This window comes from Sus scrofa, chromosome 12, assembly GCF_054392235.1.
Source record: "Sus scrofa isolate SSC_HxYL_T2T_F1_AM1 chromosome 12, Sscrofa_HxYL_maternal_Yorkshire_Landrace_v2.0, whole genome shotgun sequence".
NCBI classification, from domain to species: domain Eukaryota; kingdom Metazoa; phylum Chordata; class Mammalia; order Artiodactyla; family Suidae; genus Sus; species Sus scrofa.
The window spans coordinates 55108359-55125620 of record NC_139394.1 but is presented as its reverse complement, the minus strand read 5'-3'; the positions used below and the strand labels follow the sequence as shown (position 1 = coordinate 55125620).

Below are 17262 nucleotides of genomic sequence, written 5' to 3'. Positions count from 1 at the left end.
CCAGCTCAGTAAATGATATCACAGTCTACCCACTTTCTTTGTTTTTCTTTTTTTAGGGGCCACACCTCCAGAATATGGAAGTTCCCAGGACAGGGGTCAAATCGGAGGGAGCTGCAGCTGCCGGTCTACATCACAGCCACAGCAACGTCAGATCCAAGATGTGTCTGTGACTTAAAGCCTCCGCTTTCGGCAACACCAGATCCTTAACCCATTGGATGAGGCCAGGGACCAAACCTGCATCCTCACGGATATTAGTCAGATTCTTAAGCCACTGAGCTACAAGGGGAACTCTCACAATCTACCCACTTATTTTGGCCCCAAACCTATCATCCTTCTCTTTTTCATCACCTTCTACCAGCTCCAAATTAGCTGGAATTTTCTCATATTACCTTGGTCCAATCCACCACTGTGCAACTGGTCTTCCTGCTTCCACCCCTGCTCTCCTGCAATCCATCCCCCACACAAAGAAGACTAGTCTGCTAAAAGTATGGATAGGATCAAGACTTGTCCCTGCATAAAACCCTCCAATGACTTCCTATTACAATCAGAATAAAATCCAAACTCCTGAGCTCCCTGAGTGAGCGCGGAAGGGCCCAGCCGCCCCCGGCCCGGCCCCGCCCCAGGCCCGCCCCAGCCCCGCCCCGGGCCCGCCCCAGCCCCGCCCCGGGCCCGCCCTTTCCCCCGCCCCCAACCGGCTCCGCCCCCAGCCGACCCAACCCAGTGCGCACGCGCCGCGACCTGACCTGGAAGAGGCAGTCTTCAGGTCCCACGTGTTCCACGAGCATGGCGGAGACGGAGAGTATGGACGTCGCTGAGCCTGTGTCTCCGGTGGAGGTCCCGAAGACGGGCGCCGGGCCTGCCGACCGTCATGGTCTGCTGAAGCACAGCCGCGAGTTCTTGGACTTCTTCTGGGACATTGCGAAGCCGCAGCAGGAGACGCGGCTTGAGGCCACGGAGAAGCTGCTGGAGTATCTGCGCGCAAGGCCAAAGGTGTGGTGGCGGGGCCTGGGGCAGGAATCTGCGGGGCTTGGGGGCAGGAAGCTGCGTAGATCCCGGCAAAAATATGGCGGCGGGCCCCAGGACTCGGGACTGGGGTCATGGAGTCGCGAACCTGGAGGCCGAGGCGAATGCGCGCCGAAGCGCGAGGATGGGCGGGTGCCTGACGCGTCTTTTCCCTGGTGCACCTGAGGATGTGCTTGGTTCCTCAGGGATCGTCCGAGATGAAGTACGCCCTGAAGCGCCTAATCACCGGGCTCGGGGTCGGACGTGAAACAGCCCGGCCCTGCTACAGTCTGGCCCTAGCACAGGTGAGGTGGTGGCTCCCTGGAGGAGGCCAGCCATCCTACTCGGAGCGGTGGGGAGTGAGGAGGGCACATACGGGGGAAGTGGCTGCTGAGAGGTTGTTGGGGTGGCGTCGGAGCTAATGGAGGGTGTCCCCACGTGGACGTGGAGAGAGTGTGTGAGCAAGATCTTTCTGCAGAGACGCCCAGGCAGGTGGAGTGGGAGGGTGAGTTTGCTTTTGAGTACATGGGTTCACCAACCACCAAGGTACATTTACTGTGGGCAGTAAGCTTTGGAGTGGGTTCACTTACCTTTTTAGGGTTCAGGGTCCGCCCCCCCCACTTGGCTAATTATAGGCCACCCAGTCCTTGTGGATCAGCCTGGGGGGAGCTCAGCAGGCTCTGGGGCAGAATGTTTCGGGGATCTCGGGGCACAGTCCAGGGGCTAAAGGAAGTACTTTCTGAAACAGGGAGGCAAGATTTCTCTCCATTCACTGCAGTGTTCCATCGTCAGCACTGCCCAGCATGCGGTGGGGCGTAGGCAGCTTTTGAGGCGTCCTTTGGATGGGAGCAGGGGCCCATGGACTCTGGGCAGAAGTTGAAGGGAGAAGTGGGAGGAGGTTGAGGTCTGAGGGATGTGGCTGGGCCGCTCCCCTGAGCCCCTCTCTTCCTCCTGGCAGCTGTTACAGTCTTTTGAAGACATCCCTCTCTGCAGCATCTTGCAGCAGATACAGGAGAAGTATAACTTGCAGAAGGTGAAGAAGGTGAGAATTAGTGGCCCCAGGGAAGTCGGCAGCCCCGGGGTGGGGAGCGCTTGGGCCCTTCTCACCAGTGCCTGGAATCCTTTTCCAGGGGATGATGAGACCAGCTCTCTTTGCAAACCTGTTTGGGGTGCTAGCCCTCTTTCAGTCAGGCAGGCTGGTGAAGGTAAGAGCCTTGGGGATCCCAGGGCGCATGTGGACTAGCTTGGGAGTTGGAGGAGTGGCAGAGCCCTGTTGACACCCTGTCCCCTTCTGGGGGGGTCCCAGGACTCGGAGGTGCTGATGAAGTCAGTGAAGCTGCTGCAAGTCCTGGCTCAGCACTACAACCACCTGCAGGAGCAGCCCCAGAAGGCCCTGGTGGACATCCTTTCTGAGGTACTGGCTCACCAGCTTTGGGGCCTCTGATAGCGCAGCCTGTTCCAGAACGTGGGGAAGACTCAAGTTAATGCCTGGAAACAGGACTGTTCCACAGATAAATAAATGTGCACTGTGACACTTTGTAGTAACTAAGTTTAAAAAGTAAAAAGAAACAAGTATAGTTGAGTAGCATGTTTTATTTAACCTAGTATATCTGCAGTATCACTTTAGTCTATAATCAGTATAAAAAGTTACAGAGGAGTCATTCTGGTGTCCTGGCTCAGTGGAAATGAATCCAACTAGGAACCATGAGGTTGTGGGTTTGATCCCTGGCCCCGCTCAGTGGGTTAAGGATCTGGCATTGCTGTGAGTTGTGGTGTAGGCTGGCAGGTGTAGCTCCAATTAGACCCCGAGCCTGGGAATCTCCATATGCTGCAGGTGTGGCCCTAAAAAGACAAAGGACAAAAAAAAAAAAAAAAGGTACGGAGGTAGTTGAGGAGTTCCCACCATGGCACAGAGGATTAAGAATCTGGCTGTAGCAGCTCGAGTTGCTGCGGAGGTGCAGGTTTGTTCCCCAGCCCGGTGCAGTGGGTTAAAAGACCTGGCTTGCCACAGCTGTGGCTCGGTTTCAATCCCTGGCATGGGAACTTCCATATGCCACAGATGCGGCCATAAAATTTTTTTCGAAAAAGATGTATAGGCCAGTAGCTGCAGCTCCATTTTGACCCCTGGCCCGGGAACAGCCCTTAAAAAAAGAAAAAAGCTGTAGAGGTATTTTATGGTTCCTCTCATGTTAAGTCTCCAAAACCCTGTATGCATTTTACACTGACAGCACGTGTCCATTCAGAATACCGAATTCTAAGTGCTGTGTCCATGTGGGGCCAGTGGCTGCCATATTGGGTTGCAAGAGGGTGAAACCTCTTGGCCATTATTGTCTGGGTCGGAGCTGGCCCCTTCGGGGGGGTCCCCACCACTCTGCTTGGGAAATGGAGGCGGACTAGGACCTAGAATCCTTTGCTGTTGGGGAAGAGGCAGGGACTGGCATGTCCCAGGCCAAGGCTTTCTTCACAGCCCCAGCCACAGAGCCAGAAGGACCCGGAGTTTGAATCCCAACTCTTCACTTGGGGCTCCTTGTATAAGAAGCAAGCTGGTCCTGGGAGTTCCCTGGTGGTTTAGTGGTTAGGACTTGGTGCTTTCACAAAGATCCTGCACCAAGCCGCTGCATGCCGCAGCCAGGGAGAAAGGAAGAAGAAAAGGAAGAGGCTAATCCTGAAAGACTCAAAAGAGGAATGATCAAAAGGGCACACCTGGGCCAGTGAGCGCCAGAGAGGAGCTCGTTTAAACCTAGCTTCTGGGGCTCGGGGATTTGAGCTTTTTTAACAGATACCCTTTGATCATGGTGTCTGATAGGTGGTTGTGACTGTTCCTCCTTGGGCTGGCACTGTACCAGGGGCCTTGTGGGAGCTGGGCAGGTGGAATGGGACCCAAAGGGCTCTCCCTGCAGGGGGAGGGACCAAGGGTGCCATGAGGGAGCCCCTCTCCCTCAACCTGTCCCCCCCACACCAGGTCCCCGAGGCCGTGTTGCAGGAGGTGCTGCCGAAGGTCCTCAAGACCGAGCTGAGTTCGGTTCTCGGCTCCCCTGAGCACCTGGAGCTGTTCCTCTTGGCCCAGCAGAAGGTGCCCAAGAAGCTGGAGAAGCTGATGGGACCGGTCAACCTGTTCTCAGATGAGAACATCCCCAGGTGCGAGGGAGCTGGCGGGTGGGCCCTCCAGCTTGGCTTCGTGCCACCGCCTGGGGGGAGGCTGTCCCCACGGCCCCGGGAGCCTGGCCCTGAGTTCCCTCTGCCATCTTCCACAGGCTGGTGACTGTGCTGAAGATGGCGGCCACCTCTGTGAAGAAGGAGCGCAAGCTGCCCGCCGTGGCTCTGGACCTGCTCCGCCTGGCGCTCCAGGAGGACAAGTTCCCATGGTTCTGGAAAGAGGTGGTGGAGCAGGGGCTGCTGAAGAAGCAGTTCTGGCCAGCCAGGTGTGTGGGCGCTTGGCCTCGCTCCGTCCCCTTGCCGCTGCTCGCTAAGCGAGGGCGGGCTGGCATCTGAGGTCCCCCCTGGGGCGCCCGAGGGCTCTGACCGGGCTCTCCTGTGCCCCCTTAGCTACCTGTGTTTCCGCCTGCTGGGCGCAGCCCTGCCGCTGCTGTCCAAGGAGCAGCTGCAGCTGGTGATGCGGGGGGACCTGATCCGACATTATGGGGAACACATGGTCACGGCCAAGGTGGGTGCTCACCCCTGGCCCCCACAGCCCAGACCTGCTGGAAGGGGGCGGGTTGCCCTTGACATCGGTGGTCCTGCCCGGGATGGGAAGGAGCCTGGGACCAGGGCGCCCTTCCCCTCCGGGTAAAGTGAGCGACCCAAGGTCCCCTCCCCTGTCTTGCCCTCTGGACCAAGTGTGAGCAAGGTCAGCAGTCTGCCCAGCCCTCCCTCCACCCCCAGCTGGTGTCCCACTCAGGAGCCTCATCGTCACCCATCTGTCCTGAGCATCCTCTCAGCTGAGTGCGGCCCACGCTCCTCTCAGTGCCCAACAGGAGAATCCAGTGGTGGTTAAAGAGCGGGGACTCAGAGGCCAGGCTGGTTCCATCCTGCCTCCCCCGCAGCCGGCCGTTGCCCTCACACAGCTTGCTTCCCTGCGCGGCGCCCGCCTCTGCTTGTCTGCGACACCGGAGGAGCAGGGCCCGCCTCGGAGTCATGGGGATCATTGGGCTGATACTCAGAAGTGCCCGGTGCTGCTGGCTTTGTCCCTGGCTCGTTTTGCCTTCACAGCCATCCTGGGGGAGCTGCCATTCCCATCTCCTGGGTGGGGGGTGGGCCTAGGAAGTACAGGGCAGTGGTGCAGGGCCAGACCGACTGGGGCCAGATCCCAGCTGCACCACTTGGAGCCCTGTGACCCTCAGAAGTGACTTCCAAGTTTTTTCGTGCCTTCTTCACCTGCAGAGCTATTAAAGGGGCCCAGGGCAAAGGGTGGTGACAAAGATTAAACGTCGAGGCCCCCCAGCCCGGCAGGGTACAGAGGAGGGGGCTTCTTGACCTTGGCATACCCAATGTGGAAGAGGCGGGGCGGGGGTTTGGACCTCCCACCCAGACCCAGCTGGTGACCCCAGCACGGCGCCTGCCTCCCGCAGCTCCCGAACCACTACAAGTTTGCTCCGGAGATGAACCAGTACGTGGAGGCCTTCCTGGAAGGCTGCCGGGATGACGCTGAGCGGCAGTTGGCCATGGTCGTGGCCTTCACCTCCGTCACCAACCAGGGCCTCCCTGTCATGCCTACCTTCTGGCGGGTCGTGAAGCTCCTGAGTCCCCCCGCCCTCCAGGGCTATGTGGCCTGGCTGCGGGACATGTTTCTCCAGCCCGACCTGGACGCCCTGGTGGACTTCAGCACCAACAACCAGAAGAAGACGCAGGACGCTTCGCTCCATGGGTGCGTGGGCCCGGCAGGGAGGGCCTGGACCTTCCCTGCCCCCTGCAGGACAGAGGTTCCCGGGGAGGGCAGGGAAGAAGCCAAGCCCTCGCTCTCAGAGAAGACCTCGGGGTCCTCGGGCGTGTGCCCATGCTGGCGATGAGGGCGTTGGGGTTCTCGGCTGGCTTTCCCGTCTCCGAGACAGGGCCGGGGCACAGCGTGTGGCCGTCCCTAAACTGCTCTGTGGCCCGGCTCTACCCACAGGCCTGAGCGAGCTGTGTTCCGGCTCCGGAAGTGGATCATCCTCCGCCTGGTCAGCATCGTGGACTGCGTGCACGCCGAGAAGGAGGAGGCCTTGACCGAGGAGGTGGCCAGGTGTGAGGCGTGCTCGAACCCCAGCTTCCGTGGGTGCAGTGGCCAAAGAAATGGGCCTCTTGCCTCCTGCTAGTTTGGGTTCCCCTGGAGCCAAGGCAGTGGGGAGCGGGCAAGGCGTCCTTGCTCCTTGAGCAGAAGGAGATTTGGGGAAATTCCTTGGGAGCCTGAGAAAGGAAGGGACCCAGGGCGTGTGGGGCTGCAGGGCGTCAAAGGCCCAGGCTGGCTCTGCGTGATCCCCCAGACGCCTTTGCGCGTCACGGCGTCCGGGAAGCCTCCTCACAGGTGCTCTTCCCACTGTCACCACAGCCCGAGAGGGGCAGACGTGGTGGTGACCTGGCCGCGGCCGTGCAGCCTCGCGTCTGTCTTGGTTACAAGGGAAGGATGCTGGGAACCCAGACCTGAGAAATGTCCCCTCTTCCTGTCACTGCCAGAGTGGCATCAGGCCCTTGGTGAGGCCACCCAAGGACAGGCGGCCCAAGGCAGTGGCACTGACGGAGGTCACTTAGCTCGCTCCCACTCCGCCCAGGTTTTGTTTCTTCCATTCCTTCTTTGAGACAAAGAAGCCCACGTCCCAGATCCCAGAGACCGAGCAGCACTCCTCCCCCGCACTGGAGAGCCGGACCCGGGAGGTGGTGAGCGGTGCCTTCTTCAGGTGGGTGCCGGGCAGCGCAGGAGGAGTCTGGGGGTGGCCAGCGGCTGGGAAGGTGGCCTCGGGGACATTGCCCCCTCCTGTTCCAAGCTGAGGCCCGGTGAATTCCAGGGGGTCAGGGCATGGAGTGGAAGGAGGGGGCCGTGTTCACCAGCCCCGCTCTGACCCTGACGCCCCCGCCACCAGCTTGCTGCAGACCCTCAGCACGCAGTTCAGGCAGGCGCCGGAGCAGGCCCAGGACAGGCAGCCCTGGACCTACCGCCTTGTGCAGTTTGCAGACATGCTGTTGAGCCACAGCCGCAACGTGGTTCCCCTGACGCCCTTCACCACGCAGCAGCGCCAGGCCTGGGACCGGTGAGAGGGCAGGGCTTCCAGGGCAAGGGCGGGACCCTCTGGGGTCTGGCACCGGCGGCAGTGGCCTGAGAGTGTGCCCGTCTCACCCAGGATGCTGAAGACGCTGAAGGAGCTAGAGACCCACTCCTCAGAGGCCAAGGCCAAGGCCACTGCCTTCCAGCACCTGCTCCTCCTGGTGGGCATCCACCTCTTCAAGGTACTACGATGGCCTGGAAGGGAGGGTCGTGGACCTGGGGGCCGCAGGGGTCAGGAGAGGCTCTGGGGAGTTGAAGTTGGCAGGTTTCGTAGGCTGGCTGCTCCTGGCCGGAGTTCCGGCCCAAGGAAAAAAAACCACTCCATCCACTCACTGCGCTGTCCACGCAGCTCCCCGCAGTCCTAAGGCAGCCCCTTCTTCCTTGTTGACAGATGGGATGACAGACTCAGGGAGGGAGGGAGCTCGCCCAGGGCTCCACCCTGTTGGCTGGGTTTCGGACGCAGGGATCTGACTCTGTCCCTGGGGACCTCTTAAGACGGCCTTACTGACCAGAGGCGCTGGATTAAGGGGGGGCTGGCTCTGGCAGGCTGTCACCCACAGGGGCGTTTCTTCTGTCCCTTGGTGGTCAGTCAGAAGTGGGGTCTTGATTTGTCTGCTGAGCTCTCACCCACCCGGAATCCACAGTAGTGGCTTGAGCTGAGTGTGTTTTTGTCCAACGGTCCCACGTGGAGTTCTGTCGCCGTGTTCCCCTCATTGTCACTTGGCCAGTGACGGGTCCTCTAGAACCAGCTTTGTTGCCCTTTCTGTCCTCTCCACTGAGAAGCTCTGAGCACGTTTGGAGCTTAATGCCGGCAACCCTGGCCTTGACCGTCATGTTTCTTCCTGACGGAACCCCAGTTTCTCTGGAGGTTTTCTTTCATGTCGTGTGAGGCCCTGGCGGGGCTGCTTCAGGTCTTAAGTAGCCCAAGTAGACCGGAGTCTCAGTTGCCCCCATGCCGGCCTCTTAGCTGAGGTTTGTGCTTCCAGGCCTCGGGCACACCAATCCCAGCTCACAGACAGGCTGTGGCTAAGGACCGGCCGCCACGCCCCTGCCAGCTCTTGGCGCTGGGCTTCTGATAGCGGCCTGCCCCAGGGACCTCCACGCTTGGCTTGGATAAAGAGCACCTAGTCACAGCCAGGGAGCTACAGGCAGAGGTGGCCAGGACTGTGGGCCCCTGTTCTGGCCTCTGTTCTACCTCCCCGGCCTCAAACATCGAAGCTGCCCCGCTACATTATGGGGTCAAAGTGCCTTTTCAGTACCACCGATCCCAGTTCATTTTCAACTCACTGGTCAGTGGCTGGAGTCTGGGCTTAACCCTTAGCAAGGTGGACTGAAACTGGTTTAAATTAACTTTGTTAAAATGAATGATGTACAGGTCTTTTTCTGTAAGTACATCAAGCCAGCGTGGGAGGAAAAATCTAGAATTGCATATGCGGAGGCTGGGACCCATGAGCATTATGACCCTGACCTGGGTCTCCCTGTCAGGCTCTCTGAGCACCAGAGGGGAACTTGGGCTGCCTGGTCCCCAGGTTCCTTCAGACCCTGTGACCGCGTGTTGGGTGTGAGAAGTCAGCAGCTCTTGGGCTGACCCTGGCTCTGGCTGGGGTCTTGCCTTCTAGGTTGTGAGGGTGACGGGCCGGGGCAGCCTGGAGACTTCTAAGGCCTTGGATGCCAGCTCCTCGCACTTGGCACCCTCTGTCCTGACCCAGCCAAGGCTGGGAGTGGGGCCTGGCTCCTGATTTCTGTCCTGTCCTGCACAGTCCCCTGCAGAGAGCTGTGACCTGCTGGGCGACATCCAGACCTGCATCAAGAAGAGCCTGGGAGAGAAGACCCGCCGGACCCGCTCCAAGGCCACCAGTGGGTCTTCATTGAGGGGAGGCGGGGGTGGGCGGCGGGGCACACCCTCCTGGGCACAGGAGGGCCCATGGCGCTGCCCTGCCGAGACTCAGCCTCTCCCTGCCCGCAGACCCCCAGGAGCTGCCGTGGGTGGAGGTGCTGGTGGAGATCCTGCTGTCCCTCCTGGCCCAGCCCAGCCACCTGATGCGCCAGGTGGCCCGGAGCGTGTTTAGCCACATCTGCTCCCACCTGACTCCACGCGCCCTGCAGCTCATCCTGGACGTAAGTTGGGCCTTTCGGGAAACGGGTCCCAGGATGGGGCCCTCCAGGCACCAGGCTGCGCCAGGGCTGCCACAGCACCCCGTCATCCTCGCTGTGACCTGCAGGGTGCTGGGGGGCCCCCCTTCTTAAGCCTCCTGCCATGCAGCCTAACCCGGGGCATGCCGAGGGGGTGGTTGGGGTGCTGGAGGGAGTGGCCTTCTCCCCTGGGCTCTGTTTTCCTTTCTGAAACGGGGGTCTTTGGGCGTCGTGAGAGAAGGCAGCGAAGAGGGGTCAGGGTCTGGGGGGAGGAAGGGGCCAGGGCGACAGATCCATCAGCCCCTTGGGACCCCCTGCAGGTGCTAAACCCCGAGGAGAGCCAGGATGAGGACGACAACGTGGTGGTCACAGACGACTCTAAGGAGGAGCCGCTGGGGGAGGCGGAGGTACTTGGCCGCAGGAGGGAGGGTGGGCGTTCGTGCGGTGGGCGATGGGGAGGCGTGACACACAGCCACCCCCAGGACAAGAGCTCGGACGACGAGGACAACAAAGGCGACAAGAACTCAGAGAGTGAGGAGGAGAGCGACGGGGAGGAGAGCGACGAGGCGGAGCGGGACGGGGATGTGGACCAGGGCTTCCGGGAGCAGCTGATGGCGGTGCTGCAGGCGGGGAAGGCGCTGGTGAGCGGGAGCGGCCCGGGGCCCTCGGTCTGTCTGGGTCTGTCTCTGCCCGCCTGTGACCAGGCTGCTCATGGGGCCTCTGTCCCTAAGGGCGGAGGGGACGGTGAGGACGACGACGACGAGGAGCTGGGGGACGAGGCCATGATGGCCCTGGACGAGAACCTGGCCAGCCTCTTCGCCGAGCAGAAGCTGCGCATCCAGGCCCGGAGGGAAGAGAAGAACAAGCTGCAGAAGGAGAAGGCGCTGCGGCGGGACTTCCAGATCAGGGTGCGCCCTCTGTCCCCTCCCGCCCCGTCCCCTGCTCCCGCCCCACGCCTGGCTGAGCCCACCCGTCCTGCCGCAGGTCCTGGACCTGATCGAGGTGCTGGTGACCAAGCAGCCCGAGAACCCCCTGGTCTTGGAGCTGCTCGAGCCGCTGCTGCACATCATCCGGCGCAGCATGCGCACCAGCAGCGCCAAGCAGGAGCAGGACCTGCTGCACAAGACGGCCCGCATCTTCACGTGAGCACGGGGCTTCCGGGATCGAGGGGCGGGAGCAGGATCTCAGAGCGGGCACCTGTCACTCGGGAACTCTAAGCCCTCGATGCTCCCATCTGTTCTGTGACACTTAGCACGGGGACCGTGCCAGACGCACAGCTCTCAGGGCCCCCCGTCCTGTCACTGCACTTGGGAAACCAGGCTGGCTGGCCAGCGGTGACATCTCGGGGCTGTGGCAGGGGGCGCATAGGAGCCAGTGAGGTCGCAGGGAGGGCCTCCTGGGAGAGGGGTCAGCAACGTCAGAGCTGAAGAGGGCGGGAAGGCGTGTCCAGCCGGGCGCCAGTCAGACGCAGCCACAGCATCGAGCCCTCACGGCCTGGCCCTTGAACTGCTGGGGGTCTGCGGAAGTGTTTGCAGCAAGAGCATGGGCCCGGGGGCTGGTTTGCCTTTTCAGAAATGGGCAGCAGGGTGGGCTGTGCTGGAGCAGGGAGCCCAGTGAGACGCAAGCAGGTGGCAGGTAGAGGCGTGAGGACCGTTAAGCGGGTGGCGAGAGTGGGGCAGCGCACCCGCGGCTCGCTCCCCACTGGCCCCGGGTCACAAGCGACGGCCGGCCCTCCCCTCCCTGCCGCAGTGTCGTCTGTGGAGTGCCCTGCCTCCTGTCCCATCTGCACCTGGTCCCGCAGGGCCCAGCAGGCTTCTGAGCACACAGACCCTGGTTTTGCTTTCCAAAGGGCCTGGAGGCCACTGTCCCCCGAGAGACGATGCAGATGCGGCTGGGGACCAGGTCGGGATGTTGGCCCTAGCGGAGCCTCGCCCAGGGAGCCAGTTGCCCCCCGTTTTCCTCAGAGCAGATCTGGGCGTGGCCCCGGGGCGACCCCTTTGGTGACTTTCCTGCCTGGGACGTGGGGCCCGGGGCTCTGGGGCTTGGCTCCTGCTGGGCAGGGAGCAGGCGGGGGCAGGCCGCTGACCAGCTCTGGCCCTTCCCCCGCCACAGACACCACCTGTGCCGCTCCCGGCATTACTGCCGCGACGTGGGGGACCGTGTGGAGACAGTGTATGCCCAGCTGGAGCGGCTGGTGCGGCAGGCCGGCCAGCAGGCCGACTCCTCCGTCGCCCTGTACCACTTCAACGCCTCGCTCTACCTGCTCCGGGTCCTGAAGGGCAGCACCGTGGACAAGTCCGCCCAGAAGGAGGAGAAAACCACCGCTGCTGATGCCAGCGCCCAGGGCCGCGAGGTGAGCAGGCCTGACCCGGGAAGGCTCCCATGCCCAGAGATGGGAGCAAGGCCCAGGGGGCGCGGGGCCACCCGCCCATTTCACGGAGGGGGAGTTGAGGCCAAGCCTTCCCCAGGATCCAGTGGTCCGCCCTCCGAAGGCAGCCCGGCCTCACACTGCGCTCTGTCTCTCGTGGTCCAGGCTGCCACCTGCTTGGACTTGAGCCGCGTGACCCCGATCTACTCAGCGGTGCTGAGCTCGTTCCTGACCAAGCGCAACAGTCCGCTCACCGTTCCCATGTTCCTCAGCCTCTTCTGCCGGCACCCGGTGAGTGCAGGCCTGGCCACCCCCTTGGGCCCCTGCTCAGCCCGCTCCTCATTGCCCACGTCCCAGCCCTGTCCTTCCCTCCACAGATGCTCTGTAAGAACCTGCTCCCCCTCGTGGTCGAGCACATAGCCAGCCACAGTCGGCCCCGCCATCAGGTAAGAGGGTCCCCGGATCCCAGGACCCGCTTGACTCCTGTCTGGCTGGTTATTGGAGAGGGGGGCGCTGGGTGTGGGGACGAGACACTTTGCTTGTGGCCTGAGCCCTCCAGCTCCTCAGAGCTCAGGCTCTGGCCTACGTGGAGGGAGCCCCGAGGCTAACAGGTTGGCCTGGGGGTGGGCATCAGACAGGCGGCTGGAGACGCTGGAGGAAGAGGCACTGAATTAGCAAAGGACCAGTAACTATGTCACCCTAAGTGGGGCCCCCTGTCCAGGTCCTCCCACCTGCCTGAGAAGAGGGGGCAGGAGCAGGCGATGGCCGAGCCCCGGGTGCCTGTGGTGACAGCTCAGGCAGGTTGGCCCCAGAGCAGCGGGCAGCCCCTCCCGCACAGCCTGGCCTTGTCACAGTCTATTCGGGTACCTGGCAGGCTCCCCAGGTCCCCTGTGCTTCCCTGAGCCTTGACGCAGCATGCCGAGGCTCCCCGTGACCACGTGTTCCCCGCCCAGGCCCAGGCCTGCCTGCTGCTCCAGAAGAGCCTGCACACGCGGGAGCTGAGACTGTGCTTTAAGGCCCCGGAGTGGGAGCAGCTGATGGGCCAGATCCTGGCGAAGGTCACCGAGGTAACAGCCACGGGGCCTCCGCCCCCCACCTGCCATCAGTGGCTCTGGGAACCTGGGGGCAAGGAGTGCGGGACCCCGTGCCTGGGGCGGGTTTGGGTTTGCCCAGGAGGCGTTTGTTCCCTTGGGCCTCGGCCTCCTGTGGGAGGTGGAGAGGCCTGGAACGGCTCTGTGGAGGGGCTCAGGCTGGCCGCCTTCTCCCCAGAACCTGCGGACGCTGGGGGAGGCCGAGACCAAGTCGGAGCACCAGAAGGAGTTGTCCTCCTTGGAGCTGCTCAACACTCTCTTCAAGAACATTCGCCAGGAGGTGAGCCTGGGGCTCAGGCGGGAGGTCGCCGCACGTGCTGGTGAGCACGGAGCCTGAGCCGGGGTTTGGGAGCTGGTGGGAAGCCACGTGGGAGAGGTTCTGGATGCCGGGGGAGGAATCTGGGCTGTTCTCATGCGGGTGGTTAGAGAGTCTCAGGTCAAGGCACTTCACTGGGAAGAGAGGCTCACAGCTCGCACCTGGCCGGGGAGGGGGCGCCGGTGGGCTGTTGCCGTGCTCCCGGGCGAAAGCTGAGAAGGGGCGAGGGGGGCCAGTGACAGCGGAGGAGGCGAGGAAGGTTCCTGGGGGGCGGCTGTCAGAAAAGAGCCTAGGTTCCAGGCCTGTAGACAGGAGGCGGGCGTGGGGCCAGGAGGCCTCTGAGGGTGTCTGGTTCTCCCCCTCTGGCCTAGAGGGAAGGTGTGGGGGCCTTCGGCGTAGACACTGGTCCAAGCCCAGGTGCTGAGTGCGTGTCCAAGAGGGCACTGCTGAGGCGGGAGACAGGCCAGGACCTTGCAGAAGGGCAGGGGGACCTGAGAAGCGGTACCAAGGACGCCAGTAAGCAGTTGAGAGAGAGGGTTGTTCTGGAAGCTGGTGGGTTTCAAACACAACCCATGTAGCACGTGGCGGGAAGGGCTTTGGCAGCCCTGAGGTCACTGCACGGCGCCCCCAGAGAGAGGCGGGCCTCCGAGCTGTGGGAATTGAGGACAGTTCACGGCGCCGGGGGCTCTCTTTCTCTCCCAGGATGAGAGAGACCGTGATTTACGGGCAGGAAGAGCGGCTGAGGGGCCAGAGCAGGCCCTTAGCTCGCTGGAGAGGCAGGAGTGGGAGGATGGGGACCAGGAGCCAGGGAGAGGCCATGCCTCAGTCGCCACTGCAGCCACAGCCTTCCCACCCCTGCCTCTGCAGAAGCTGACCACGGACCTGAGCGCCGTCCTGGGTGTGCTGCAGAGCCAGCAGCTGAGGCTGCAGCAGAAGCTCCAGCAGGAGGAGCACTCGACCGGGACCGGCTCCAGCCGCCTCCACGACCTCTACTGGCAGGCCATGAAGCTCCTTGGGGTCCAGTATGTCTGGGGAGGGGCAGGAAAGACCCTCCCCCTGCCCCGCTCAACGTGGGAGCTTTGGGCAGCTTGGAGACCCCAGCAGCCCAGGTCCCCCCTGCCCTCACCACTCACTTCCTTTGTTCGCTTCACCTTAGGCGCCCCAAGTCAGAGAAGGATGCCAAGGAAGTCCCTGAGGCCACGCAGAACCCCGTTAGCATGAAGCGGAAGAAAAAGGGGTTCTTGCCGGAGACCAAGAAGCGCAAGAAACGCAAGTCTGAGGGCGCCGTGCAGGGGGAGGGGGCTGCGCCCGCAGCCACCGGTGGGGACCAGCCCCCCAGCACAGGCAAGAAGAGGAGGAACAAGCGGAAGGCCAAGGTCCCAGCCCCGTCCCAGGTCAACGGGATGCCTGCTGCCAAGAGTCCAGCCCCAGACTCCCCCGCCCAGCCCCCCAAGCCAAAGAAGAGAAAGCGGAAGCAGTCCCAGGTGAACGGGACCCCTGCTACCAAGAGTCCGGCCCCAGACTCCCCTGCGCAGACCCCAAAGCCGCAAAAGCAAAATGAGAAGCAGTCCCAGGTGAATGCGACCCCTGCCATCGAGAGTCCGGCCCCAGACCTCTCTGCCCAGACCCCAAAGCCGCAGAAGAAAAATCCGAAGCTGTCCCAGGTAAATGGGACGCCTGCCACCAGGAGTCCGGCCCCAGACCCCCCTACCCAGACCCCAAAGCTGCAGAAGAAAAATCAGAAGCTGTCCCAGGCGAATGCGATGCCTGCCACCAAGAGTCCGGCCCCAGGCCCCCCTGCCGCAAGCCCCACCGCCTCCGCCCAGACTCCAAAGCTGCAAAAGAAAAATCAGAAGCTGTCCCAGGTGACTGTGACGCCTGCCACCAAGAGTCCGGTCTCAGACCTCCCCACCATAAGCCCTGGCCCCCCTGCCCAGACCCCAAAGCTGCAGAAGAAAAATCAGAAGCTGTCGCAGATGAAGGGAGCCACCCCGGAATCCCTCGACTCCCCCGAGGAGCCTGCTGCCAAAAAGCGTCCAAAGAAGAATCTCCCCCAAAAGGGCATCTTGGGCAAGTCTCCGCAGTCGGCGCTGCCACGGAAAAAGGCCAGGTTGTCTTTGGCCAGCAGGAGCCCCAGCCTCCTCCAGAGCGGGGCCAGGAAGAAGGTGCAGCCGCGGAAGGTGAAGAAGCTCTGAGTGCCCCCAGACGCCCTAGAGACTCCTATTTTTTCATCACAATTTTAATTAAAAAGCTGCTGTCGGAGGTCCTACCTTCCACGCTGCGGGGAGTGGGGTCTGCTGCCAGCCTGCCGAGAGGTCCCCCTGCACTGGACACAGTCCGAGTCCTTTTCTGAGTGAGACCCCCCAGCCCTGGGCTGGGCCCTGGCACCTGGGCAGTGTGGGCCCGGCCCAGGGCTCTTGGTTGTGTGTGGGGCAGGGCGGGGGGACGACCCGTGTGACCCCACCCCACCCCCCAGCCTGCTTTGCTGTAGGAACCACTAGAGCGTGATTTAAATAGCTTTATTCATTTACAAGAGGAATATATTTGGCTTCTCTCTTAAAGACTCTGAGATTCACAATCAGCAGCTCTAAAAAATAAAGGAGCAGTTTGGCTTCCGGAAGGAAGAGGAAGCAACACTTGGACCTGGTTCTTGTACAACAAGAAAACATTGCTGGGGCCCCCGTTGAGGCTGGGGTGGGAGTGGAGGCCAGGCTGGTCTTTGGGGATCCCACCCCGCAGGGGGCCCCAGAGCTTGGTGGGGAATGGGTTCCCCACCAACTTACCCACCATTGAAGCCATGGCAGCCAGGAACTAGGGACAGAGAATGCTAGGCTGGCTCTCGGGCTCCAGCTGGCCACGAGAGGCACCCAGACCAGAACCACCTTGATTCCAGCAATCGGGAAGGGTGCGTGGGGAGCAGAGGAGAGAGGAGACGCTCCACAAGAGGGCCAGGGGTCTGGCGGGGAGGTGGCTCGGGGTTTCGGCCTTCCGATGGGCCCCCCACCTCCACCAGGCTCTTCCCTGGACAGGAAGCTTAGCGGCTGCTGCTTCCTCCAGCAGCCAGAGCCCTGGCTGCTCCTGCGTGGATTCTGGGAATCGTCCCCTGGGCCCTGCGCCTGGAAAGGACCCAGCCTGGGGGTGGGGGGCTGGAGTCAATTCTTGGCTTCTGTGGGGGCTCAGGGAGGACGGCAGGGGTGCTGTGGTGGATCCGAGGAGCCCTGTAGGGGCAGGGAACCCCCAAAGGCCTCAAGCCTGGGGCCCAAGTTGCTGTGTGGCTGCCACCAGGGCCTTCACCCCTGATGCGGCCAGCTCCCGGTCAGGGTGGTCCCCACCTGGAAGACCTCCAGGCTGACATCCCCAGAGGCAGCAGAGACAAGGGTTCTCCAGCGTGACCAGCCAGCCTGAGAAGCACCTGGCAACTTGGGTGCCCACCTCTGCCAGGTTGAGTCCAGTGTCCCCAAGGTCAGGCCCAACTGAAAGGCCGTGGTCCTCAGAGCCTGAAGTGCCGCCGTGAGGCCTGGGCCGCCTCTGCTCTGTGCAGTCCGGGGGTGGTTGGGTCTTCAGAACAGCAGAGGGTGCCTTGCCCAGCAAGCTCCGTGGGAAAGTTCGGCCCCCTGGCCCCACGGTCTGGGGAGGGCAGGGACTTCCCCAGGATCACATAAGCTGGGGACAGGCCAGTCTCTCCCCACATGCCCCCTGGGGGCGGTCGTCTTGCTGGGCCCCAGGACCCCTGCGGCCCAGACCCAGGCCTAGGGGTCTGTCCGTGGCTCCAGCACACACAGGCTCCCAGGTTAGTTGACACGGCCTCCTGGAGCCAGGGCCACTCAGCAGTCCCGGACCAGAGCCGGTGGGTCCCCAGCCGTGGGTCACATGGAAAGCTTCGGGACGGCCCAGCAGGGCCAGGGTGCCTGGGGACACCTCCCAGCCCAGGTAGGAGCAGGGGCTCTTCACTGTCCCAGCGGCACCTGGAGGGAGGAGGGAGGAGGTGAGGGGGCCGTTCAGAGCTTCCCTCCTTGACGTGCCAGGCCCGCCTTTGGGTTCTGGGGGCATGAAGGGTGTGGTTCCTACTGCGGCCAAGGCCGTGGAGGCAGGGACCTTGGCTCTTGCACTGCTGGGA

At 62.5% G+C, this 17262-nt stretch overlaps 2 protein-coding genes across 17 annotated transcripts in view; one reads left to right on the top strand and one right to left on the bottom strand.

Moving 5' to 3' along the window:
- The first annotated feature begins 770 nt into the window (after window positions 1-770).
- MYBBP1A (MYB binding protein 1a) lies at window positions 771-15779 on the top strand. 5 transcript variants are annotated; one of them, XR_014821490.1, is made up of 27 exons: window positions 771-990; window positions 1209-1307; window positions 1961-2044; window positions 2133-2207; window positions 2309-2416; window positions 3965-4140; window positions 4257-4424; window positions 4549-4666; window positions 5571-5866; window positions 6110-6220; window positions 6747-6872; window positions 7056-7223; window positions 7314-7419; window positions 8998-9094; window positions 9204-9355; window positions 9691-9777; window positions 9853-10011; window positions 10102-10278; window positions 10355-10512; window positions 11483-11723; window positions 11904-12029; window positions 12116-12184; window positions 12692-12805; window positions 13008-13109; window positions 14013-14167; window positions 14302-15511; window positions 15558-15779. XR_014821490.1 is itself a non-coding variant. In XM_005669133.4 (26 exons), the coding sequence occupies exons 1-26, from the start codon at window positions 784-786 to the stop codon at window positions 15338-15340; spliced, it is 4518 nt and encodes a 1505-aa protein (XP_005669190.2). In that variant the 5' UTR covers window positions 771-783; the 3' UTR covers window positions 15341-15779. The 5 variants fall into 5 exon arrangements, 3 of the variants coding, with proteins under 3 accessions (XP_005669190.2, XP_084841503.1, XP_084841504.1); XM_005669133.4 differs by having other exon boundaries at window positions 14302-15779; XM_084985377.1 differs by having other exon boundaries at window positions 1209-1354; window positions 1755-2044; window positions 14302-15779.
- Window positions 15651-17262, bottom strand: part of SPNS2 (SPNS lysolipid transporter 2, sphingosine-1-phosphate) — a 46621-nt gene continuing 45009 nt past the window's right edge. For all 12 annotated transcript variants that reach the window (XR_014821558.1, XR_014821560.1, XR_002337328.2 and 9 more), the window contains one exon: window positions 15651-17110. Coding sequence is in view for 2 of the 12 variants with exons in the window: in XM_021067703.2 (XP_020923362.1) it covers window positions 16636-17110 (475 nt within the window). In the remaining 10 variants the exon portion in view is untranslated. The remainder of the gene's footprint in view (window positions 17111-17262) is intronic.